This window comes from Takifugu rubripes, chromosome 10 (genome assembly GCF_901000725.2).
Source record: "Takifugu rubripes chromosome 10, fTakRub1.2, whole genome shotgun sequence".
NCBI classification, from domain to species: Eukaryota; Metazoa; Chordata; class Actinopteri; order Tetraodontiformes; family Tetraodontidae; genus Takifugu; species Takifugu rubripes.
The window spans coordinates 9,770,007-9,795,546 of record NC_042294.1 but is presented as its reverse complement, the minus strand read 5'-3'; the positions used below and the strand labels follow the sequence as shown (position 1 = coordinate 9,795,546).

General features: G+C 46.2%; 1 protein-coding gene across 1 annotated transcript; it reads right to left on the bottom strand.

Annotated features, from left to right (window-relative positions):
• Window positions 1-3: 3 nt before the first annotated feature.
• On the bottom strand, window positions 4-24,810 carry cnksr2a (connector enhancer of kinase suppressor of Ras 2a). Its single transcript, XM_029842978.1, has 24 exons — window positions 24,128-24,810; window positions 17,995-18,158; window positions 17,362-17,564; window positions 14,999-15,086; window positions 14,586-14,627; window positions 13,162-13,281; window positions 12,169-12,228; window positions 11,874-11,942; window positions 11,068-11,214; window positions 10,379-10,491; window positions 10,127-10,281; window positions 9,705-9,794; window positions 8,707-8,921; window positions 6,994-7,045; window positions 6,021-6,196; window positions 5,774-5,847; window positions 5,591-5,662; window positions 5,094-5,161; window positions 4,850-4,947; window positions 4,548-4,766; window positions 4,333-4,474; window positions 3,953-4,177; window positions 2,856-3,043; window positions 4-1,736 (listed from the first exon to the last, which is right to left on the bottom strand). Exons 1-24 carry the CDS (start codon window positions 24,189-24,191, stop codon window positions 1,539-1,541), a joined length of 3,042 nt encoding a protein of 1,013 aa, XP_029698838.1. The 5' UTR covers window positions 24,192-24,810; the 3' UTR covers window positions 4-1,538.
• Between the last annotated feature and the right edge of the window lie 730 nt (window positions 24,811-25,540).

The following is a 25,540-nucleotide window of genomic DNA, read 5'->3' as shown; positions in this document are numbered from 1 at the left end:
TGTTGTCTTTAATTGGATAATAATTTGCATGAGATCAAAAGTCATTGACACAAATTAGTTCTTTGATTTAGAGAATATGAGTGCAGAGTTAGCTCGGAGCTAATTAACTAGTTTTGAACTAAATAAAGCTGGGTGGTGTGGGAAGCCAACAACATCTTAAACACTCCTCTGGTAGCTGGTTGCAGTATTACTTGAAAAACCCCTGTTTTAATGTGGGAATCCGTAAAAAAACAAACACAAAGGCACGTTTGTCCAAAGAGTCACACTTTATTGGCCCACCCTCCACAGAATACGCAAAATGATCACGTAAATAAATATCGTTAAATATCGTTTATTAATAGATTAACCTTTAACCAATCTTCACTCAGCCGGTCCAAAATAATTTGAGAAAATGAAGTTAGATTATCCGAGACACTTAGTTTACACTCTATAAAGAGAGATCTACTCATCTAGAGATTCTCAAACACACAAAAAAGAAAAGAATAATGTATCTATCTACAGCAGAGACATGCTACCACAACCAACCACGGGCAGCAGCAGAGGAACAGCATGAATGAGGGTTTTGTGCATTTCTTCTTGTGCGTCTCTGAGGATCAGGTCATTTGGAAGCAGATCATATAAATAAGAATCGTAGTATATCTGGATTTTATGCAAACAAGTCCTCCAATCGTCTCTGTGGCATGCAGGATGTGAAGAACTTGGAGGAAAAATCCACCCTTTCCGCCTTTTACCAAGATGGAGTGAAACATCCAGCATCTTCTGTCAGACTTCAGGGGCTGATTATGAGTTTTTTCAAACAGATTATTCCCAATCTCATTGTTCCCGGAAAAAAAATGATTATCATTTCTATTTCAAGAGCTCCACGTGGTGAAACTGGGATTTCTCAATTATTACAGTTTTAACATTTTAAAACCCACCGAAGGGGGGAGATTTGTCATTTCTGGGGTACTGCTATGACTGCAATCCTTTGTAATCACACCTTGGGATGGTTCCTGTTGCATGAGGGTATTTCCTTTGTTCAGGGTGGATTCTTCCTTTAGTTTAATTCCGTGAGAGCATGCTTGAGGTCCAGCCCAGCACAGTTTGACCAAAACCAGCACAACGAAACTAGCTGAAGACTGGTTTGTTCAAAAAGACCTGTGATAAATGCTCTGTTACAGTAACTGTACAACTGGGGTGGGTGTCCAGTAGGAAGCCTGATGGGGCCCAGTGAGACGCTGCAGTCGGCGTCAACATGCAACAACAAGCAGGATGAAACGTGATTTTGAAATCTGAGTCCACGTCAGCCGGAATAAACTGGAGTCCAAGCTGTTTAAATAGCACAAAAGCTAACACGTAATACTTAGGAATCAGTTTGATCATCTGCCCCTGAGCCAACCGGAGCGGCACAGCCAATCAGCTCGCGGATCGACTCGAGCGTCTCCTCTGAGAGCAGCAGCACTTGCTCTGAAAGCGAGACGCCGTGTTCTTGTGACCCTCCTGACCGTTTTCTGGAGCAGGAGAACAACTTTGTCAGAGCGCGGAGGCATGTTCACCCGTCACACGTGGGTCTCGATGTAGGAGTGCGTGTGCGAGAGCGACGGCGTGAGGGGCGGGCCGGGGTCTGACTCGGCGGTCGGCTCGGGCTCCTGACAGAACAGCTCCTGATAGGCTCGTTTCCACTCCTGGAACTCTGCTGACGACAGCTCTGGTTTGGCCAGCAGCCTGTCAATCAACGCAAGCTCCCCCTCCCTGTCCTACAGAGGATGTAGAAACACAGGAGGGGCTCCATCACTTTAAATATGTCTGTTTTGTCTTTGGTTGAACATTGAAACACACAAGAGGCAGATCACACAGTTAGGAGGAAACACACACACGAGTGAAACTCTGACCAGCCTTTCTGCAAATGTTCAAGAAGTTTCGTTGTTTCCAAGGCAACCGAAGCAGTGGTTAGGGTCAGCCTTCCCATCCCAAGCTGACCTGAGCCAAACGACAAACATGCATATGCCCCAGCAGCAGCCAAAGCAAAACACGCCATACGTAGCGAAGCGGCTAACGCTCGACGTGAAGAAGCAACCACGATGCAAACCCAACAAACAGAGACGCCCGATCAAAGACAAGATGGCCGCTTGGTTAACGGACAAATGAAAACAGACCCACGACCCAAGAACAGACCGGACAAGACAGATGGACAGACGCCGGCACGTTAGAGGACATTAGCAGCATGTCTGGGTTTGAGTCCATCAGAGACTCGGACGGAACTCAAAGGTCACAGAACATTCTTAAAGACGGAGTCTGTAGTTGCACAAATGTGTAACATTTACCGTCAGCTGTGTGGGAATATAACTGCTACCATCCCACACCACTGACAAGAGTATGCTAAGCCATAAGTTAGCCATTAGCTATGATAGTTTTGGCATATTAATGTGATATCAAAACAACAAAAAATAACATTTGGAGTGAGGAGAATGCAGCTTACCACCAGAGGGTGATTAAAATGCTCCAGTTGGGCATTTAGAGAGGCTGATGCTCATTTAACCAGACAAATAGCATTTAGCCACATAATTAGCGTTAACCATTGGTAAATACAGAGGTGGTTATTCAGCTTTACAAAGGTTGGGATTCATTTTGTGTGGCTAATGTGTTCAGGGCAGCTTGTTTATGTTCTCTGAATGTGATAATGAGCATCACAAGTTCAAACCACAGTTTCCTGCATATTGTGGTCAAAAAAAGTGATTTTCTTTTAGCTTTTTGTGGAACAGGAACCTGCAACGTGTGCAACAGGAAGTCACATGGAGGGACGAGGAGATATTTTGATGGATTTCACATGAGTTTGTGTGAATGAAGAAGGTGGTTCAGCGAAGCTCAGGACCGACCTTCAGGGTGGACGTCAGGATGCGCAGGCGGTGCAGACGCTCGTTGAGCTGAGGGTCGTCGGCCCGCCGCAGGAAGGACTGCCGGAATTCCGACTGACCTCTGCCCTCCAAGCCACGGCCGAGGGGACACACCCCGCCCTGCTCGCACGCCCGGAACAGGTCACCCAAGGACGCACCCTCACTGCCGCCTTCACAGACAAAGACAGGGACCAGTAAAGGAGGGCAGCGGAGGTGATCTGGGGGTACATGCTCACAGTTTCAGATACTTCCAATACTTCTAATGACACCAGGTTCTACTTTCTCTGCAGATTTTCCCCAACGTAACCAGCGAGAGTTTTAATCAGGGCTGTCAAATAATTAAAATTCAGATGAATCATAGCGTGGAAGCGGATTAATCATGATTAATCACAACGCAGAAGCCCAGTAAATTCTAAATTGCATCGTTTATTGTTGTGGGAGTGGAGAGAGGGATGTCAGAGCCCCCGTCCAGCACAAGCTGAGATGGTTCTTCAAGCTTATGGTGCTTCAGTGATACTTAAATTCCTTCCTGCCCAAATGTAGGAGCTTATTAATAGTTAACAGGTGGCGAGCAGCTTCCTTGTGTCGTTCACACTGTTTAGCTCCGCCCCCTCCATGTTTCACTGTCCGTTTGAGCCATGGTTGGTTATTCAGATACTCCTGTTTTTTAACCTTCAGTCAGAGGAATTTTAGATGTATTAACAATGTCTCTTAACCCAGAGAGGTTATTAATGATTGTGAAGAGCATCTTCGTTCCCCTTCAGAGGTTCCTCATCAGTCTTGTCTTTGGAGTTCTCATGTCAGTGTTTCCCTTCAGCGTTTGTTCTGTTTCCACAGGCTACTGATGCCCCATTATCTCATTTGCCTCACCGGAGCATTGCATGATGGGTCACCCTCTGAGATTTAAACAGATGCCTCAGAGCGTTTTTCTCTTTCTTTTTTTTTTTTTTTTAATTTCTGCTGCAGTATGACAGCGACAAATTCTCAAACCTTGTTTTTGGTCTCAGGTGGCCGTCATCAGTGTAACACCTTTCATCGTGCGCTCTGTACTTTGCCGACACCCACAGTGGTGAACTCACCGTTACGTGGTTGCTGTTCCTCTTTGGTGGGAGGTGCTAGGAGAGAGTGTAGGTTGCTGTCTCGAGGCAGCGTGAAACTGCGGGGTTTCCCTCCCTGGGTTGCCATAGGGATCAGCCTCTGCATTGCCACAGGCAACGGGACATTGCGCTGCGCGGGGAGGGTGTAAACGGCTCCGGCCATCATCGACCCCCCGCCGGTACTTGGATCAGCAAAGACGGCGTCCTCTGTCAGTCAGAGGAGAGAAGAAAAACAGCAACTTCTGTCAATCATCGCCTGGAACATTCGAAACCAACTTATTTGGTTCCATGAAAACAAGAAACATTGCGGCATCTTTTCCCCCGTCAGTGTTGCACAGAATTATTTCACGTTTGTGCTTCACCTAAGGGTCCAGTTTGGAGGTAATGAAGCCCGGCCTCAGTTAGCGGCGTCTCAATCAAGTCCTGCCAGGACCGTCTCTGAGACGACGACGAACGGCCTGGCGAACCAGTCTCGCTGCTGCCCCCCGCAGGACTGGAGCGGAACTGAAGCAATACAAGGCAAATGTTTAGGACTACGCTAACAAAAAGAGTGTTTCAAACATAAATCAGGTCTCACCTCCACAGGATCACATCTGTACTGGACATCGCTGCTGCTGCTTCCTCCTGGTTTCCTCCCGCTGTGTGTGGTGCCTCCCATCATTGGTCCAGGGTGGTACTGCGGCTCAGCGGCCACAGCTGGGGGGTCGCTGCAGAGGAAGTCCTCCTGAGAAGAACGAGAGCGAGACGTCTCTGTGGAAGACAGACGGGTGGTTCTACCTTCCACGTAGGCGCTCATCTAACAAAAAAGGGTGGAGAAGGTTGTTTTCGACCTATTTTATGACAGTGGTGATTTCGCTACTGGTTGCGTGTGTGACCCACAGATGGAGGCCGCGGGTAGGTGTCATATGGAGGTGGGGGACTGTCCTGTTTTGGGCTGGAGGTGGTGTCCTCCTCATGTTCACTCTCGCTCCAGTAATCTGCAGGAAACACAAACCAACAGTTAAACACTATGTCTAACAGCTGTCTGGGCTTAAGCAACAGGAGGGTTTATTACTCGGGAACTGAAAGACACTAATTAGAATGTTTGGTGCCCAGCAGCATCTATCGGACTCTGAACCCTGACCTTGCTCCTGGCGAATCCTCTCCCGCTCGGCGTAGCCCACAGCGGCCATGTTGAGACGACTCAGCCATCTGAGAGACAGAAGACTTGTTGGTTACAAAGAAAGATGAGGAAGAGCTAAAGCGAACAGAGGAATTAAAAACATCCTCTGATATTAAAAAAAAAAAGAACATGCAAACTCAATGAGGGCTGCAGCGTTGTTAGGCAACAAAACTCGCTAGTCAAAACAGCAGCAGCAGCATCTCCCAGAATACCTCTCAAAAGTCAGCTGAATTCTACATGGGTGTGCTTGGAATCAGAAAACTGACACCAAGTTCCCAAACACACTCTGATCTGTACTAAAAAGACTGGACAGGCTAGCTGGTGCCCTTTGATTGCAATATGTATGCTAAGCTAACCATAAGAACTGTGTGGTTGTTGATGGGTTTGCACTTAATTGTAATGCACATCAAAGAATTATCAACCAAATCAGCTAACCAGCTTTCATCAGGCTCTTTTACCTGTTCATGTCGTCCACCCCATCTGCTGCAAAATAGAAACTCTTGACCTTGGGGTGACATGCTTTAAAGGCGCTAGAGGGAAGCAGAGAGAGTTATTATGGCAGGCTAACATTTATTCATAAGAGCACGTAAACCCAGCACGAACAAGTACTCCTACAAATATGAAAAGGCTCATGCACTTACTACTTCTTGCGACATTCGCTGGCTCGGTCGATCTTAAACTCTGGAAGACTGACGAAACCTTCGGCCTTTTCATCCTGAACAGGAAGAGGAAAAAGAAGAGTTTGGATCAAAATTTAAATAAAATTAACTGCATATCATGTGACTAAATGTCAGTCAGCATCATCACGACCATTGCCCTTAGATGGGAATGCTATTACGCTAGCTCCATATTTACCGACATTTTAAATAACAGAAATGGCCGACTCGCCTCTTCATTGATGTACCAGTAGAGGCAATTATCCTTCAGAACAAACCAGTACTTCTTCCACTTTTGCGAAAAGTAACCCTTGGCATCCCTCTTTCTCCACAGCCAGCCTTCACAGTCTCCTCTGCCGAGAGCCTTGCAGGAAACACGCCTCCGACTGAGGGAGGCCAACGCTCGGCCTGCAACGACACGAAAGAAATGCGAAGGCAGTGAAGATAGGGAAAAAAAAGAAGTTTTTTGCTGTATTTCTAGCATCTTTCACGATTAAAAATTCGGTTTGTTCCAGGTCGGAGGTCACAGTGTGTGGTTTTGGTATATTTAGCATCTGGCTTGCGCACTGAAGTTATACTGGAATGCTAATTCAGCAGTGAAAGAAGTTGGCTGACAAGCTAGCTAAGTTGTACGAATCTAAATTGTACTGGACAATGTTCAGGCACGTCTGTAAATAATTTTAATCTTGGTATTTTAAGCTTGGTAGATGATTGTTATTTTCACTTTATCTTGCAAACTCTGATTGTTGTCCTGCAAACCAGCTGATCCGCCGGCTGACAAACGTGCAGATGGAGCCGAGGATTTTCTGAGCTTCTCTGAGCTTTTCTCGCAGTGGCAGATGGTGAAAAGAGTGAAAAGGACAGTTTCCAGCATGTTGATCCTCATCAGAGCAGCGAGAAGAGAAGAAAGCTTCGGTCACAGAGGGACAGAAAGTGACATCGGGTAGCTAGAAGAGCGACAACGATGGAGAAAAAACATCGCGGCAAGAGGAAGAAAAACGGCTCTACGGGACATTTGTGGCTTTAGGATATGAAGGTGATCTCAAACTATGACAAAGGTTTTTAAAAAGTCATTATTCGTTTCCATGGAGACGAATAAGAGCAACATTCCGTCCGACTGCCGGAACATGGCCGTGCATCACTGAGCACACCTGCGCTCAGGTAACAGAGCGTGAAGGAAGCTCGGTCTGAACCAATCGGCTTACCTTTATTCTTCTTCCTGCTCTTTGACTGCAGAGATGACGACTGCTGGTACGTCTGCAAAGATAAAAACAAAGAAGAAGGGGGGGGGGGGGTGAGCTGGTTGTCGGGATGAATCAGCGGCCTTTTGTGTGCTGCTGAATCCTGGGATATGAAAGATGACAGGAGCAGCAGGCACAAAGGGAAACATTCATTATCTGTTTCTCACACACGTGAGGGTGGAAAAGTAGAGCTTGTGGAGGACCTCCGCGGCTCTCACACCCCTAAAGATAGAACAGGAAGGTGGCAGCCGGGGTGGAGGGACACAGGTGAGGGGGAGAACGGATCTCGGGGGGATTTGGCAGAAAGTTTCCACAAGCAAAACACAAAGGCCAAGTGTGCAGAGGTGTTTTCAAGGTTACTTTGAAGCTGCAGACGACAGTCTTTGTAGTGTAAATCTGTGGGTGATCCGCCATTAATGTGAAGATGAATGATCTGCCAACAGGTGGTGGTTGAGGGGTAAACATTGTTGTACAGACACCATTTTCATAAAGTTGTAGCTTCTTTTGTACATGTTAACACTGTCCTCCACAGCGTCGCCGGACTGTTGTACAATTCTGTCGTTTTTGAATGCTTTGTAAAATCTTTGTCATGTTTCAAGGTTTATAAAAGTAAATGCAACTTTTTAAAAATGTATCCAAATTAAAAAATAAGTGAAATCCGCTCTTATTGGACACATATTTAAATTCTTGGGCAATTCTTTAGGGTAGATCTTAAAGAATGTTAATGGCTAATAAACAATTGGTGCTCTAGTCCCAACCCATGTTTGTTTTGGCTAGCCTTATTAGCATTTATTATCCACTTTTATCCAAAAGTCACAAGCTAGCTTGTCATGATGAAGTTCTGACTAGCATGTTTAAGCTGTGACCTCCCTCCTCTGGCCAGTCCGGACAACGGCAGCGTCAGCGTCACAATATTAAATGCGTGCCTGGAGCGGCGCCAAACATGGCCGTACGCTCGGCTAGCCAGATGACATGATCCCGCCCACACCCACTGATGCACCATCTGCCATCTCAGCACCGATGGCCACAGTGGAACTCAGGCGCAAACACGTTCAAGTTACAAAGAGATGCTGTCATTACGGATAAGGTCACCCCTGGACAAACGTGTCAGGACCTCAGAGCAGCCAAACACAGGCGGGCGCACAGGCGGACAGATGTCAGGATGTCATGAGTCAGCAGTTGTTCATCATGTCACATTTCCTGCAGCTCTACCAGTGGGGAAAGCTCCAGTTTCTGTTTGTTCTCAAATCAAAACAGATTGCAAATTATTTCAAACCTTTGTGCAACTTCAGATCTAATCTCAGATCAATCCTTCATGCTAACTATTTTTTAACTAATAGTAATATGCTGGCATTTCAGTTGCATATAGACTAACTTGACATGTATTCAGTGAGATCAACCTTGAACCTGTTAACTCAGCTGTATGATTGAAGCAGCTGAACAAAATTTGAAATGATGTGCGAATAAAAATGATAAAGGAATTACATGTACAATCATGGCCAATCACAATCAAAATACTATCAAGTGTGCTATTCACTGAATTCATTTAACCCGCACCAAAAATAGAAAATGTTGTATTTTACACCCATGTTAAGTCATTCCTGCTATTTTATCCCCCAGCTAATTTAATAAGACGCTCAAACAGCCCAGCAGTGTCTCAGATAGCAAACGACTTACATGATAAATGGGGGTGGGGTCTCTCGGTGGGGAATCTCTCTGATTGGCCTGGAGGACATAATGGGAGGGACTTTGACTGTGGTGGCTCCGCCTCTTGGCACGTTTGGCCGTGTTATTGGACCGTTTGCCGGGACGAGCTGTGTGGGATGAGTAGTCATCAGAGGTGGTCCTGTCATCCATGGTGGAGAGGGCAGCATAGCGCATCAGAGATGCTTCTGAGGAGTTGGCAACCGAAATCAATATGTCAAAAATCACACTTTTTAGAATTCTTCTCTCATCTTAGAGCTCTTCTCTAATCTTTGCCTGAGTTTTACCCTTTGTAATAAATCCCGTTACATTTTTGTGAGCAATCAAACTTAAACTTGCTCAAACTGGAGCGAGCTGCTGGCAAGGAGGTTTTTTTTTCATTTCCACATATTTTTTGGGGGGGGGGGGGGGGGGGGGGGGGGGGGGTTGCGTCTTGCATTGTTGTGAACCAACTTCCTCATCGCTGTTGCGCAAGGAAGGGAAACTCAGGACTCACAATGTCTTCTCCACCCATGTCCTCTCCTGGTTGCTAGGCAGCGGCCAGGGGAAAGTGAGACTCAGAGAAAGAGCTTCTGTCGCCATGGCAACTGTGCAAGAGGATTCAGGTGGAGGTCAGGGGGAATTTATTTATTTTTGTTCAGTTTCTCCCTCTTCCTCTCCTCTCATTTACCCCTATTTTCTACCAGTCTTACATTTTTTCACTCTCTGTTCGGTATAACTGTTCTCCCCATCCCCCCCCAAACACACAAACACACACACACACACACCTTTATTGAATGTCTCTGTGATGGTAATCAGATGAGAGTTGGAACTACAGAATTAGAAAAAAGGATGGAGGCGCATTGATCCCACACAATCGCGTAATGATCTACTGGTAATAAAGAGCGATGGGAACATAAAACCCGATCTAAGGAGGCACACACACACACACACACACACACACACGCACACACACACACACACACACACACCTCTGCGGGTATCTCTGTTAAGCTTTGCTGGGTCTTCATAGTCACCCGTCCAGTTACACTCCACAGGCATGGAGATGGGCCTCAGCCTGCCTGTGTATACACACAAATACAAAAACTTTGAAGATCCCTCATGGCGTCTGCTTAGGTTGGGCCCTCAACAGCCTTCAACGACTTGGATGGAGCGTCATAGCTGGGGTGACGTAGAGCACCAATATAGAGCCCTCAATATCTAAAAAAAGCCAGCCAATACAGAAGATTGGGGAACAACAACTTCCATTTTTACAGTAACTTTAGCTGCAACTTCAAAACCATGACCTTAAATTGAGGCCTGTCCTCACTTCTCACGTAAGATAAAACACTCTGGTTCTCAATGTGTGACATAAACGAGAACACATACACACATACTGATTGTTACGGGTTACCATATGTGGGTGTGGTGCAGTATACAGGCTCCTCCTCTTCTCGTCGACGAGTTTCCTGATCCAGGAAGGAGTTCGGTGAGTCAGAACGCTTACTGACGCTGACGCCGCCATGGTTACGAGAGGCCTCATCTCCAGACAAGGCTCCAGACTCATCTCTATGGAAACAGCAGAGGCGATGAGGATGGGCACATCAAAGTCAAAGGTGATTCTTCAACTCATTTTCATCCTTCCATCAATGAAGCGCTTGTTTACCTGGGTGTGTATGGCACAGAGGGTGGAGGGGGGATGTGAAGGTCCTGGAGGGCTGAGCTCTTGGTGGGGGTTCCTGAAGGTGTGGCTGAACCGCTACCTGGGCTTCGGGTTGGCTTCAGGCATGAAAATAGGGAATGGATGGAGGAATTTGTTATCATGAGTTACTTGAAGGTCAAGTTTTAACTACAATTTATGTAGTTTTTGCCGCACATTGGAAGGATTTTTTTAAGCTCATGCCAGGACAGTTGCACTCCAGACCACTAGGGGGTGATAGTTATAATAGTAGCATGTGATTAAGTGAAGATAACTTTAAAAACACCTTTAAAGATCATTCCTATCCACTTCTTTAATTAAAGTTGTATTTTTTACAAAAGAATCACATACGGCTAAAATTATTATGTCAGGTTAATTTCTGAAGAACTGTAGGGATAATTACTGGTCATTAGAGGATCTTTTTTGATATCAACCACAAGATTTCAGCCGCTTCCAATGGATTTTTTACCAGTAACCCCAGTTTGTTTTGAACTGGAAAACAAACCCTTGCTGGGCTGCAGGATACTGACCTAATTAGCATCCTTCCTTAGCATCGCGGTTATGTGGGGGAAGGGGGGGGGCGGGAATGCCATGGGGAGTTATGTGGGCCAGCAACGTGTTTTAATAAAGTCTATAAAAGGTAGAGGCGGCCCCACCTGCAGAGCGAGGGGCTTCCAGCGCATGTTCTTCAGCAGCGCCGGGGCAGAGCTGAGCGTGCTCTGGGGACGCTTCTTCAGGGTCAGCGACACAACTCCTTTATCGGCCCGCAGTGAGCCCACCAGGTTGCGTAACTGCCAGCCCACCTGCCAGAGGAAAAATGTCATCATCATCATCATCTGGACGCGGAGCAGCACAATCTCAGCGTTGCGTTTCTGTTCACACAGCCGGAGTTCGGTCCACGTCGTGATTAGATCGGGCTTGTTCAGCCTCCTGAGTGAGGTGTGGAGGTGGTGAATCTATCTATAGAGCTTTCATGTGATGTAACCTGCCCTCAATTTGAAAACAATCGCATCTTGTCACTTGTCTTCCTCTGTTTTTAGCTCCGAAACCATGAAACGGGAAGGTCGTGAGGACAACAGCCTGCGCTGCACAAGGTTAGCTAATATAAACTCCCCAGAACTTTACTCTTCCGTTGTTTGGTGCCCTTTTGTCTTTGGGAGGAGTTATTTTGTCTTCTTGACTGATCGTAATGTCAGACAAGGGGCAGAAAGGACTGGAGGATCCCAACATGCTAATTATTATTCCGGCTACCTTGTTGAGGTACCAAACATCAGAAAGCAGAAGGTCACCAGGAAAATTCAAGTCACATAATTTAAAGCCAGGTCAGGTAGAGTTTAGAGATCAAAGCAGACACGACGCTCTTTGCAAAATATCAAAGCTATTTTGACCACTACCTGCTTTTTTTCTCCCTTTCCTTTGCACCAGTGTTCACACGCGCTGACGTGCAGAACATGAGACCTACCACAGTCTGGTGATTGACTTGAATGACTTCATCTCCTGCGTGGATCTTCTTACAGCGGTCAGCTGGAGACTTCAGACACAGAAGACAGACAGAAGCAGAAGCGCTGTGAATTGATCCGCAGTTATTGATCTCTTGGTGTCGGTGTCAACAACTAGTCCGGCAAGCAACAATTCAGCAGCCAAAAAACGTTGAAGGGGAGATAATTCTGGATCATCCCAGTGAAATCCAATTTGAAGATCTAAGTTTATAGACAAGAACGTTGTGGCTACGAGGAGAAATAACTCGCATGGCTTACCCCTTCAGTCGTTCCCGTGATGACGTGTAGGCCATCATATGTTGACTTGATGTACATCCCCTGATGGATGGATGGATGGAAAGAGGAAGTTCACAACACGCTCAGTCCATTCGCACATGCAGACGGTATTCACACAGGTGAGTTCTGTCGTTATCGTTATGGAGACCGACAACCAATAGAAACACAACATTCAACAAGTTTGTATGGTTATAACAGAAATCAGATTCCCTTGTAATGCTTTGGTTTGCTCTGACTTCCTGAAATGTGGTTCTTGTGGGACCGCCCACCTCTCCTAGCCCCGCCCCCAGGTCCACACACACCACTGTGAGGTACTAGCAGTCTTTTCTCCATTAAGCCGGTTCTTTCTCCTCAGTCATTCTTCCATTATTAACCACATTTCTTTTTATAAGTGCCTACTGACCAACGTGACAATGAGGCCATGAACACTGACTTAATAGCGTCCATGTTTATACGGGTCAAATTTCTAAATTCAAAATAAAGACCTACAATGTGAAAGCAGCCATCTGGATCCAGGTCCAGACAAACCAAAAATCTAGACCTAAACTGAACATCAGTCTGTCAGTCAGGAGGAACAGAGATGATGAGAAATCAGCCGGCCGAGACATGAATCAGTGACACAATCCTGCATCACCTGGTTGTCAGAGGGGAGTCGGAGTATTTAAGTCATCAAGCTCTGGCAAAGAAGCCGCAGCAGAACTACCAGTGACACAGACAACACGCAACCAGAACAAACACAGCCATTGTTTGTTGGGACGTTGTCATTTAGTCTAAATGGTCCTCACAGTAGCACCAAATGGTGCAGAGGAAGGACCTGAGAGTGCAGAACTTGGATAAACAGGGCGAGAGCACCGACCAAACAGATAAATACACAAAATACACCAAACCAAAGGAGTTATGAAAGCTGAGTAAACACACCCACACACACACACACACACACACACACACACACACACACACACACACACACATTACCAGGCCTTCAGAGGGCTTGATGTTAGTGAGGTGAACCAGCTCGAGGTGGGCCGACTGAGATACCAGCGGGTCCGATGACACACAAACGATGTGCTCACACACCTCCGACAGAGTTTTGCACTACAGAGAGAAGAAATACGGGAGTAATAACGCAGGGAACATTTACGAAACACAGGCCCCGGTGGGAGCGCGGGGATGGGAGCAGGAGGAAAACACCAGCATGCTGGAGTAAACCTTCTGTGCTCCCTAATTCACGCTTGAATTTCATCTTTTGTTCTGTGAATTCAAACCAATTTGTTCTTTAAATGTTATTACAGGAGACCAGAATCGATTATGTTGGAGGCCGGCAATGAAAACAAAGCAATCTTATAACATCATGGCTCTTGTCAAACCTTTGGGGCGCTCGGAGGGAAACAAACATTCCCCCGTCTTTAAATCAGCCGCTTTCTGTCTTTCTTTACTGTTGTTTATCCTGCATCCACATCAAGATGGTGGGAGGTGAATTTAAGCCCTGTTGCCGGCGGCAACAAATAAAACAGCCTTTGCAGGAACAACAGAGGATGTGGCGACAGTTTGGGGATCATTTGCCAGCTCCAGAGTGGTTCTGACAGCGCATTTTCTGGACGATAGAGCTGCAGTGCTTCATCAGATTTTATGGGAGGGAATGCACTCGCAGGGGGTGGAGGGGTGGGGGGGTGGGGGTAGGGGGGGCGTCATTAAAGTGGAGGAAAGGAAAAAAATAATACGTCAGCTTGAAAAGAAAATGAAAAATGGATCAGAATTGGACCAAATCAAGGACAACCCCAGCACGTACTGAGAAAAACCATTAGCTTAAGATAAAGCTAGTTATTAGCAAGCTATAGGAGGCTAAGTAGAGGCCAATCAGGGATAATATAATGACATAACTTTACACCATTAGCAACTTTAAACATGTTTAATTGTTGTTATTGAGTCAGCAATGTTATATCATTAGCATTAGCTGCCTGGGAAGACAGTTTAAAGTGTGTCTCTGATTGACTGGTTCCTTTGGTCAAAGCCACTGCTGTAATAAAGGGGCAATAAAGCTAGCTCTACATCTAAAAGACAAAATCCTACACGAACCTAGTTTTCAATGTCATATCAGAAGATATATTCTCTGTTCTCAGTTATTGCATCTGAGAAAGGGGCCTTGGATGCTTCTGAATGTTTGGACAAAACCGGGATCGTTTCTATCCTCTTTCCAACTCTGTGCTAAGCTACGCTAATTACATATTGGCAGGAACTTCTCATGGAACCAAGTAAATCAAATAAACCTCCTCGGCTCTTTTTCAAGCACCAACTGGAGCCTCTGTTTACTTAACGTGTTTCACAATGCGTGAATTAGAAAACTGCGCCCGTGAACATGGAACAAATATACGACAGCTGGATGAGAAAGCAGGACTCACCACATGGAGGATTTTGTTCTCAGTCTCAAACACCGTACAGTCCTGTGGGGAAAGCAGAGTTTAATGTAGCGCGGGCAGAACATCCTGTCTCAGAAAATCCCAACCACCTCACGGTCTGGGCCTCGCTTTACGGAACCCAGCACCTGCATCGTCTATACCCTCGCAGATACCGCACGCCCACGCAAACACGCCGCATTTATCATTTATTTATACACACATCACGCTCAAAAAAGACAGACTGTGAGGACATGAATATCCAGAAATGGAGTCTTGTTCCAAGACGCAGAAGTCTGAGGCTGCTGCGTGACTCCCACACACACTCTACTCGTGGAGGGAGGTGACAGCTATGGCAGAATATGAGCTATCGGCCTTCAAAACACACACACACACACAACGCACACTGTTCCACACACCTGCTGTACAATGGTGGTGAGCTCCAGGCAGAGCTGAATGACATTATTTCTCGTTACTGAGTAGTCTGCCACTGCTGCAAAGGGAGACCTGGGAGGGACAGATAACACACCAGAGCATCTTCAAATGCTTCTGCTGCGTTAGATAATGTACAGAGACAGACAGTAGCATTGTTAGCATCGCAGGCTCACAGACTGTACTTGAATCGGAAAGAGCCTTTGGATTCATCGCATTTGCGCGTCAAAACTGAAGCGGCAGAAGAATTTCGGGGGACAATTTCGCGTTATTGTCGAATATGAAACAAGTAACGTCAAGATTTAGGAACAAGAGCATAATGAGCCACCGTTCTAGCTGTTCTAAGCTCCCATACAGGTACAGCAGCAGCAGCCACTGTGGAATTTATGGTCAAATGTTACTTTTGGTATCAAAACACGCACATTTGGTGCCCGATAAACAAAGTCGTGGGGTCGACGGTGTTTTCACGACCAGCTTAGAAAGCGGAGCACAAATCACTGGAGAAAAGTGCTGCTGACGTCTGGACACTCAAAGTTTTGATTAATTTTCAAGGAAGAAGGAGGACGCAGCTCCAGTGGAGGGATGAATGGAGAACCAGGTAACTGGGCCACCCTGTTCTGAGGGCACCTGTGTGATAACGGACTCAGAGCACTTACTAGAGGGGCTCTAATAAACATTAAGGTGCCACACGACAGGACTTGATTCTGTTGTGCTGAAGACCCAGATCAAAATCCGGCCTCAGTCTCTGGAGCTCGATGCATCTCAGCGAGATTCAGGTCATCAGTTCTGAGGCTTGGTGCTAAATATACGCAGGACCCGAGGCAACACAGACTGTCTGCAGTAGGACTCCAGCAGGAACCGTGCCCAGATACCGATTTTTAGAAATTTTGCTCACAGTCGCAAAAGTTACTTTCAGTTACTTTTTACATTGTTAAATGACACTGTAGCGAGAATAATGTTGTCTAAAATAATATTTTATCAATAGATTTTCCAATTGCTCTAATAATTCAAAAGTTTCTGTTCTCTAAACTTTTTCTTCATTTTAAATGATCTCTAAGGGTGATTTAACTGTTAGCTTGTAGCGAGCATAAAATGTAATTAGCACGCTAACGAATGTTTTTCACAGACGTATATACTCATTACACTGTGGTTTCATTTTAGCCGTTGCATCAACTTTTATCCTGCAATATTTGAGGTTGTGAAGAAATAATGTCTCTTTTTATAAGCTAACAGGAAACTGACGCTATCGTGGATGCTCTCAGTGGTGTCATGAAAGAGTTGAATGACACGAATGCTGATATTTCGCTTCTCTTCCCGTGTCAGTGTTTGCAGACCTGAAAAGAAATACGTATCTGAGGAGACATCAGGCTATCGGAGGCATGAAAATGCTAATCTGAGCGGTCCGCAGACTCTTCCACAGAGTCCCTTCTCGCCTTTCAGAGAGAAACTGGAAAGTGTCTTACATCAGTTGCCCGGGCGCTGAACTGACTGTCCTCCTCCATTCCTGAGAGAACTAATAACCAGCAATCAGGCAGAGAAGAAGGGTCGGCTCTAGCACGATTTATGCTAATCTGATGCTGTCGTGAGCCTTTCAGCGAAGAGTCATCGCTCGGCTTTGAGGCGCCGGCGTGAAAATCCAGAACCTCTACACGATGTTAGGGGCTTGATTTTAGTCACCCCTTCGGAAATTTCCGTGAAATAAAGGCCTCGCCGGGGATTTGAGCGACCAAAGAGCTCTTCCCCTCAAGTTTGGTGTCACAGTATAAAGGAGCTCTGCTGCGTCTCTTTCTCGATGTCGCCTTGCCAGTTAACAGTCGCATCGCCGTGCGTGGGCGGACGCTCAAGCTCACAGAGCGTGTTTTGCTGCAAGGGTGCGTGTTTGTCTGCGAGCGCGTGGGCTTCTTCTGTGGGCGTTTGGGAGCCGGTGGGTGTGGCTTTTAAGCGTCTAAGAGGGACCAAGGACAGACATGGGCGCCTGTCCGGCATTTGGAGACCTTTGATTTTGGTGGCGTGCACGTCAGCTGTCAGCGGTGGAAACATGAAGCAGCGGTGGCGGGAAGACAGAGGGGAACTTGATGAAGAAAAAGGGCGTGCACTAGCTTTAGCGGTAAATAAACGACGAATATATCAATATTGTGCTTCCAAAATTACATGTTGCTGTTTTAATTATGTATTATTCTTAGAAAATGCTAAATTTCCATTGTTCGTTTCATTTAATTGGGGGAAATTGCAGTACTTCTTCTCTGTACCAGACACAATGAAGCTAATTTGTTGGTTTGATTGCTAATTCACGACTCGTTAAAGGCTCAGTGGTGCCTCTGATGAAGTTCGAACATCACAAAAACATTACCTGTCCAGCCAGGCGAGCAGGCTCTTGGCGGCCGTGATGAGGTCAACCACAGAAGTCAGCAAATCATTGGGGAGCCGCCGAGAGGACCTGCTCTCTGATTGGCTGCTGCGACGGCGGCCTGAAATGAAGTTCTGTAGGTTCTTGGCAGAGGCGCCGAGTTTGTGTGCCAGAGTTCTGACGCTCTCCGTTTCGAGACCGGAATTCTATGAAAACACACACACACATGTATTTGTATTTCTAGATTCTACCTGCTTAAGTTGTAGGAATCAGCAAAAAGAATCCTCATTTTGAGAGTGAAATGCTTATTTTGGTCCACACTGTGTAGCATGTAGAACGCACACACACACACACACACACACACACACACACACACACACACACACACACACACACTCTATTGTGTCTCCAGCCTTCAGCCTGAATACAAAATAGTGTCTGGCTTGTAAACATGTTTGTCTTCCATAATGAGTTACAGAACAAGGTCAAAACTCTGATGTTATTGTCAAATGGCGTAACTCCTAAATTTATAGCTGCTTAAATCATGTCGAAGTAAACAAAAGCATAAATCTCAACTAACACCGGGGGGGGGGGGGATTCGCCTGACACTAAAGTGAAGAGTTAAATTCGACTCACCAGAGCGCAGAGTAAGTCCACGGCCTCCAGGATGAGCTCCTGGTGTCCGATCCGAGAGACCCCCAGCTCCTCCAGCTCTGCGTGGCTGATCCTCAGCAGCCTCTCGCCACACACGCCGCCGCGCTCGAACACGCACACATACTGCTGCAAACAGTCATCCAGACCTGGAAACACACACATCAGGCTGGATGGTTAGCATGAAGGTTTGGGCCACAATTACAGTCAAATTTCACTTATTTAAGACACATTATTTCCTCTATAAAAAGGCCTTAAAATACCTGAAGCCAACAGGGATAAAAACAGAGAGGCTAACGGAGGAGAGGACCCCCCCCCCAGAGGGAATTCTACTCTATTGAATTGTTTAGCATTTGTTTTGTGTGTGGGACAGACCTGTGTGTGTGTGTGTGGGGGGGGGGGGGGGGGGGGGGGGGGGGGGGGGTGAGTGGGTGAGTGGGTGAGTGAGAGAGAGAGAGTTTGCTTTTGCTGAGTCAAAGGAAAGCAGGTCCCAGCTCCCAAAACAATGAACACATCCAGCTTCCAACGTCTTAACAAACTAACTGTGGACACGCTCAAGCACGCGCACACACACACACACGCACGCACACACACACTGAAAAAAGAGGACTGATTTCCCCAGCTTCAAGTCACTGTTTCGTAACGGACTCATCGATCATAAGCACGCTACTAAGGGTGTGAAAGAAGAACGGGGGAATGGTGCAGAGGAGGAGAGGGGGAAATAAAACGACAACGACACGGTGGCTTAATTACGTGTAAACTGTTTAATAACACACCCAAACACACACACACGCAAATCCCATTAGTGAGTTCTGCATTATTTTCCTCTTTTCGCCTTTGAAGAACCCAACGTTGGAATCGAACCTGGACCCTCGTTTCCGCCGAGCTTTTCCGAGCGATCAATTCCGATGACGCGGCGTCGTTTTTGCCACCTTTATCTTATTTACGAGGCAAATTGGTCAAATAGATTCCGCCATCTTCCGCACGCCTCGGGTCGATATCTGAGCTCGCTGCGAGACTAAACTTGATAAAGCCATCACGATGCTCGGGTGGGCTTTGTGCGGCCTCCGCGTAGCTTTGACATTAGCCGCAGGTCACAAACTCTTTAAAGTTCAGGGACGTCGAATATCTTTGCTCAGTGTACCCGACACATGGTAATTCCAATTAGCATCAACTACCCACCGAGCATTTAGCCTAAATCTGGACTGGAAAACCCTCCAGTAGCTTTAGAAACTGCTTTGACGTCTGCTCCTGTTGTCTCGTTGCTCAAACGAGCTCAAACAGCTGTTTGCTGATGCGACTGTTGCGCCGTTCTTCCACACGAGTCTCTTAATGAGCGCTAAAAGCAGCTAATTTCTAATAGACGCGAAGCACGAGTGTTACTATGAGCCGGTGAGGCAGAAGCGTAGCTAATCCAGCGAGGAGCTAAAGTTCAGCGATAATCAGCTCCTCTTATCGTTGGCATTGAAGGAGAGCGTGAAAGCCCCAAATGATGAGTCAAATGGTGACATCGGTGAGAAAACGTGCACCCACGCAGACTCAGAAAGACTTTTAAACAATCGGAGTTAGCGGCTGGCGCGCGGTGGTTCCTCACCACATTTACCTGCTAACAACGTGTTAGCATCATGAGTCACTAATCCTGTTTACAGTCTGGATTTCTGATCCACAGTGGAGTCCAGGGGTCCGTAGGTGGGTCCCCAGTCCATCATGGGACACAGACCAGCCAATAATAAGTCTCCAGTCAGCGTAATGGACACTTTTTTGGCCTGTGGAGAGAAATTGCGAGTACCTGGTGGAAATCCACGCAGACACGAGGAGAACAAGCACGCAGAAAGAAAAGCCAGAACCAGGACCAAACTGGGACCCTCCAGGTTTTTCCCTGTTCTGCACCGATCCACCAACTTTTAACTTCATTCAAACTTATTTATACCGAATCTGTTGCAATCACAAATGTCTCCACATAAACCTGGGGCGTCAACACGCAACAGTGGCAGGAAACACTTTTAACAGGATGAAACCTTGAGCAGGACCAGGCTCAAGGGGGACAGAAGGGGAGTTATAATAAAGGGACTAACCAACAAATTCTGGAGTACTTCCCTGCTAATTTGTGGACTTCCTGTTGTATCTAAAGAATATTTCCACGACTTTACGTTTGGATTCATTCTTGATTCAGATACAAAAGTTGACAATTGTGCCAGTTTGATTGAACACTTTGTGGTCAAACGGCCCAAAAAAACCTTCTTGGCCAAATCTCCGTGGCAACCACAAAGTCCTTTAATCTTTTGATCACTGCTCAACGAATTTTAGGACTGCTGAAAACATGAACATCTGTCCATTCTGGAGGGTCACTGGGAACACTGGCCTCTTTAATAATTCAGTAGGACAGGAATGTCAACATGTCGACAGGTGACGCAACAGGTGCATGAGCAAGTGAAGAGGGTGTCCCCCCCCCCCCGTGCAAAGCTCATGAGTCTGAACCAATCAGAACCTGTCCTGTCAGCGGGGGTTTGATCTCTAATTCTGATGTGTATTATTATTCTGTGCGTAGTAATATGGATGCATTTGTTTCAGAAACAGTGTTTGAAGAAGAAAAAAAGAATATGATTCATATGTGACTCACACTCTTAACTCCCACAGAGGCACACTTTTCACAACAGCAGGCAGGCCAAACTCCCACAAACACCCTCTTTCTCTCTCTCTCTGTCTCTCTCTCTCTCTCACACACACACACACACACACACACACACACACACACACACACACGTAATGAAACTATTCTGCAGCCATTTTCTGGGACGTTTAAGAGTCTTATAAAAGATCTATCGCTCCCAGCCGGGCGATAAGTCATCTGTTCCGCTCCGAAGCTTCTGTAATAATCAAAGTTTTGTTGCCGTCAGCTGCAGATGAGCTAAAAGAGAAGCAAAAACACAGGCCGGGAAAGGTCGAAACACCGAGGCTGCTGGTGGACTGGTGATACAGTCTGGTTCCACACAGCTTCTGTAGGTTCTCTGGAGGAGGTCGAGGGGCAGATATTTGGGTTGTTCAGTCTGTATTCTCACCACTAGATTTCACCAAATCGCTCACACTTAAATGCTCAATATTTAGGCTCATTTATAATGTAAACACTTAAATTCGATCCCTCTGATTCCAAACAGATTTATTGATCGATCTAGATCCTGCTTGAAGGGAGAAATGTTCTGAAATGATACCCATAAGTCTGCGGCTCTCATTGTGGCTGATTCCGCTCAGAACAACTCACTCATCAACGTCGCACTTCCTCTTCTAGTCTAGCAATCAAATTCACGCAAGACAAATGAGGTGTAATCATCTCACACTTTCTGCTTGAGAATATGATGAGGGACAGAACTTCCCAGCATCCCCTGCAGCGCACGGCAAGATGTTGCCTCATTTTAGCCTCAGACGTGGCAGCGCAGCAATGTTGCCAAGTCAACAAAGGCCAGACCTTTTGGCCCCAAACACCTGCAACATGTGTGATCACACACACACACACACACACACACACCAGAGACAGACAGAGGGAGAGAAATGTACAAAAAGTATATCAAGTTTCCCTGTTGCTACAGACACACCCAAGAGACCCAGCATGGACTGAATACCACACTAAGGCATGGCACGTGTGTGTGTGTGTGTGTGTGTGTGTGTGTGTGTGTGTGTGTGTGTGTGTGTGTGTTTGTTTGTGCGTTTGAAAGCACAAATGTCCAAAGGACCTGGGTGCAGCATTCTGTCTTGGAGCATGTGTGTGTGTGTGTGTGTGTGTGTGTGTGTGTGTGTGTGTGTGTGTGTGTGTGTGTGTGTGTGTTTCTGTGTGTGTCGCTGTCAGCTGTTTTGCACAGAAGGTCTGAGACGAACAACTCACCATCCATCCGCCCCCACACATACACACATACACATGTACACACACACACACACGCACACACACACACGCCATATGTATGTGACCAACCCATCCTATGATGGAGGCATCGTGGGGCATCATGTAAATAAGCCTTTGCCTCCGTCAGCAGGTCCTCTGACCTGCCTCTCATCATTAATCACGCGTGTGAACAACAGTTGCTGCTAATTTTAGCAGCCGTTGCACATTTTTCTGTTTGTCTGGATGTTGGAGCTTTGGATCGACGGTGATGATGCATCTTCAGGGAAAATGAATAAAACAAATGAAAATTATCACTATTCATTATTAAATGAAAGAAGGGACAAAGTTCGAGAGGTTTAAAGGGTGATGGACGCTGCCCGGGATGCATATATTTTGCTGAAGAAGCTGCTTCGAGTGGAGGAGCGTTATTCAAATTCGGCCGCTGAATTATTTAAAGGGGTAATTTTAAAAGAAAACAGCCTTATTCGCAGAAAAAACGTTGCCATTTTAAAGCATGATGAATCTTTTTTGGAAACAGTATAGTTTCTTATTTTGTGGAGAACACCAACAACCCCATTCATGAACGTCAGCCCGTCTATCCGTAAATTAGGCCTGAATCAGTTTAATGTCATCATTTCTCGATCAAAAGGGAAGATTTATCTGCACCAACAGTATCGGCATCACATTTGAAACGTGGCTGGTGATTCAAACCAAATTAAATGATAAGAAATCACACTAATGGATCAGGCTTTGCAGTGAGCACGACTGGGCTTGATATTTGTAATTATCTGCAGCGGGTTGGATGCGAGCAGCACCGAGGGGCTAAAATTATGCAGATGTTTCAGAAACAGCAGCAATGAAGCCGGAAAACACATCACAGCATTGATAACAAACCATTTTTTAACGTGGAAAACTGTTTTGTACCGTTCATTCAGGCCCCTGGCTGCAGAAATAACAATACCGCCTCCTGAATTATGCATGAAGATAACCTCTTGTCTGATGGCTGCAGCATTTAACCCACAGCCAGAAAACAAAAATCATTTTGCTGACACTCTTCTGGCTCCTACAGACAATTCTTTTAAATTTCTTAAAGCCTTGTCCTCAAATCAACAGATGAGAGTATCATGATAAAATGGCCCAATGACAACAAAATTCCTATTATTTTCAAAGAGGAACGGAGACATTTCCAAAGCCTGCACAGATTTATGACCTTTGAGGAAATCAACATGTTTCACGTGAAGAAACTAACGGAATCAAGCAGTTGTCGTCCGTAATACCACGTGTCGCCTGATGAGGCACCACTGAGTCCCTATGGACACAAAAAGTTAAAATGACTCAAATCTTACTTGATAATAATCAAAAATTGCAGCATAATATATTGAAAACGTTTTGAATCCAGATTGTGGGGAATGACAAGACATAGCTTCATATTGACTGTGTGGCGAAGTGGCGAAATGTGGCCAAACTCAGCTAAGCTTCGCCACCAAAAGTGAATGTACTGCCTATTTATTCATTGTGCGCTGTCGCCAATCCTCGTTACACCATTTCCCTTCCAAACCAATTATTTTCAAAATAACGTCTCCTTTTGTGAGATCTATAGAACTTTCAAGATGTTCCTTTCTCTGGATTTCGCAGCATCAAGCACATCTGTCTCCAAGTGGAAGCTAAAAACATCGAGTGGATCCACACACTCAGCGCTCCAAGGAGCTATTATAACATGCTAATTATCGCACAGTAATACATTGGGAAAAATAGTCTCCGAACCCTTAAATCTGTACCCTTAAATCTGTACTCCATCACATCACACACGGTTTCCCTGGCAACAGCACACCTACAAACATGTCCCTGAATGCAGCTTAATGACTGTATAGAATAATCATTTCGCTCTTCTGATGGATTCCTATTAGGTGTTCATGACAGTGAAGAAATGTTATAACCCCCCCCAAACAAAATTAAAAAGTTAATGATGCCCCCCCTCAAAAGTTTCCTGATTTCTGTCCTTTTGTGGCTGCTGTCACTCACACATGACATCATCTACCACTGATCATCAGGTGCCAGATACGCGCGTGCGCAAACACGGGCACGCACGCAAACACACACACACACACACACACACACACACACACACACGCCTCCATCGGTTTTCCCGGCCTCTGACATCCTAATTGAATCGATCGGAATCATTCAGCGTGTGCGTGGGGGAGACGGTGTGTACGCGTGCGTGCACGCGCGCGTGTTTTCTACCTTTCATCCAGTCCACCACTTGGCCCGTGGTCCATTTGCTCACCGGCTCCATCACCAGCGCCATCGAGCGAACTTTGCACCGACTCTCCGTTGTGCGTAAGCGGTGGTGGTAAACCCGGCAGCCCGCACTGAGGCTCCCCGGGTCGGCCACAGCTCCACGACCCTCCGGCCTCCCCTTCCCCTCCTCAGCGCAGCAGCCAGGTGACTCCTGTATGGACTTGTTGGGTTGTTGTTGTTTTTTGGGTTCTGGTTTGTTTTGTTTTTTCTCAACTGTCCCGGTCCGGCCTCAGCCCGGTGTCGAGTCCCGTTAACGCAGCGCAGCCGTCAGTGCGGGACAGCCGGTGCGTGCGCAGCGGAATCCAGTACATTCCCCTGCTGGATCCGATCTGACATGTGTCTCCTTTTCCTCCCTCCCTCGCTCTTCTCCCAGGACGCGCGCTTGTGTGCGTGACTGTGCCAGAGAGATGCGTGTGTCAAATGTAGGTGTGTGCGCAGCCGGTCTCTCCCTCTCTCTCTTTCTGACGTGCACGCGCCCGTGGGTGGTTCCAAGCGCACATTTCGGTGTTTCCCTCAGGAGCGACAGAATCACGACGGTGATGGTGAGAAGATGCCGTCAGGAGGCTCTGAAATGAGCTCAAACCTGCCTTCACACTTCCTGTCATCAGCAAAAACAAAACCAAAAAAAAAACCTTAAAAAACTTAAGATGCTGGAAGCGATTTGCAAACCCTTCCATGCGCGCTTCCGTTTGCAGACAGCTTAATTCTGCGGCAGTTGAGAAGATAAAAGGGGGGGAAAGTTATTGGCTGCGTTCACTGTCTTGTTTTCAGTACATTAGAGGCAGCAAGGGGATTTAAAGTCCATAGATTAAAAAACTTAAGTTATTTCTGGAAATAAATGCCAGATTCGTACGAAATTGGCTCAACGCTGAATTCAGGAGGACATTGCACGGGTTTATGGGTTCCTTCCTGTGATAGCTCCTGTAAAAATCATTCTTGTCACACTAATGGATCATATATACACTTGAGTGGAACAAAAGGACATGAAGCTAATGCACTGCTAAAAGCCTCTTTTGAACATTATTAATTTCAACAAAACTATTAAATATTCATCCGTCGCGCTGTGCTGTTGTGTTAAGAACCGTTACAGTGTTAGATCCGTTATGTTGGGACAGATTTGCACCTGCAGTCTGACCTGATGATCACTTTCAGGGGCCAATGAAGCTTCGCCTCCTCTTGTTACGCTACAAACAGCGACCCCTGCAGGCCATGGACGTTGTTGCTGCGGTGGCAAATGGTGCAGGTACGCTGCCCCACGTGAGCAAAGAGGTTGAGAGCAACATTTTCTTTGTTTTTGATTCCCGTGGGTCTTTTTTAATGTAAACAACACAATATAGGTCTTTCGAACTATTTTGA

What these genes read in the sequence shown, in the direction of transcription:
- cnksr2a (XM_029842978.1), bottom strand. Translation starts at nt 24,191, where the DNA reads ATGGCGCTGGTGATGGAGCCGGTGAGCAAATGGACCACGGGCCAAGTG. An exon ending in CTGCTCGCCTGGCTGGACAG is followed by an intron (nt 15,087 to 17,361) that starts GTAATGTTTTTG and finishes TGTCCCTCCCAG; the next exon opens with GTCTCCCTTTGCAGCAGTGG. An exon ending in ACCCCACCCCCATTTATCAT is followed by an intron (nt 7,046 to 8,706) that starts GTAAGTCGTTTG and finishes TTATCTTTGCAG; the next exon opens with ACGTACCAGCAGTCGTCATC.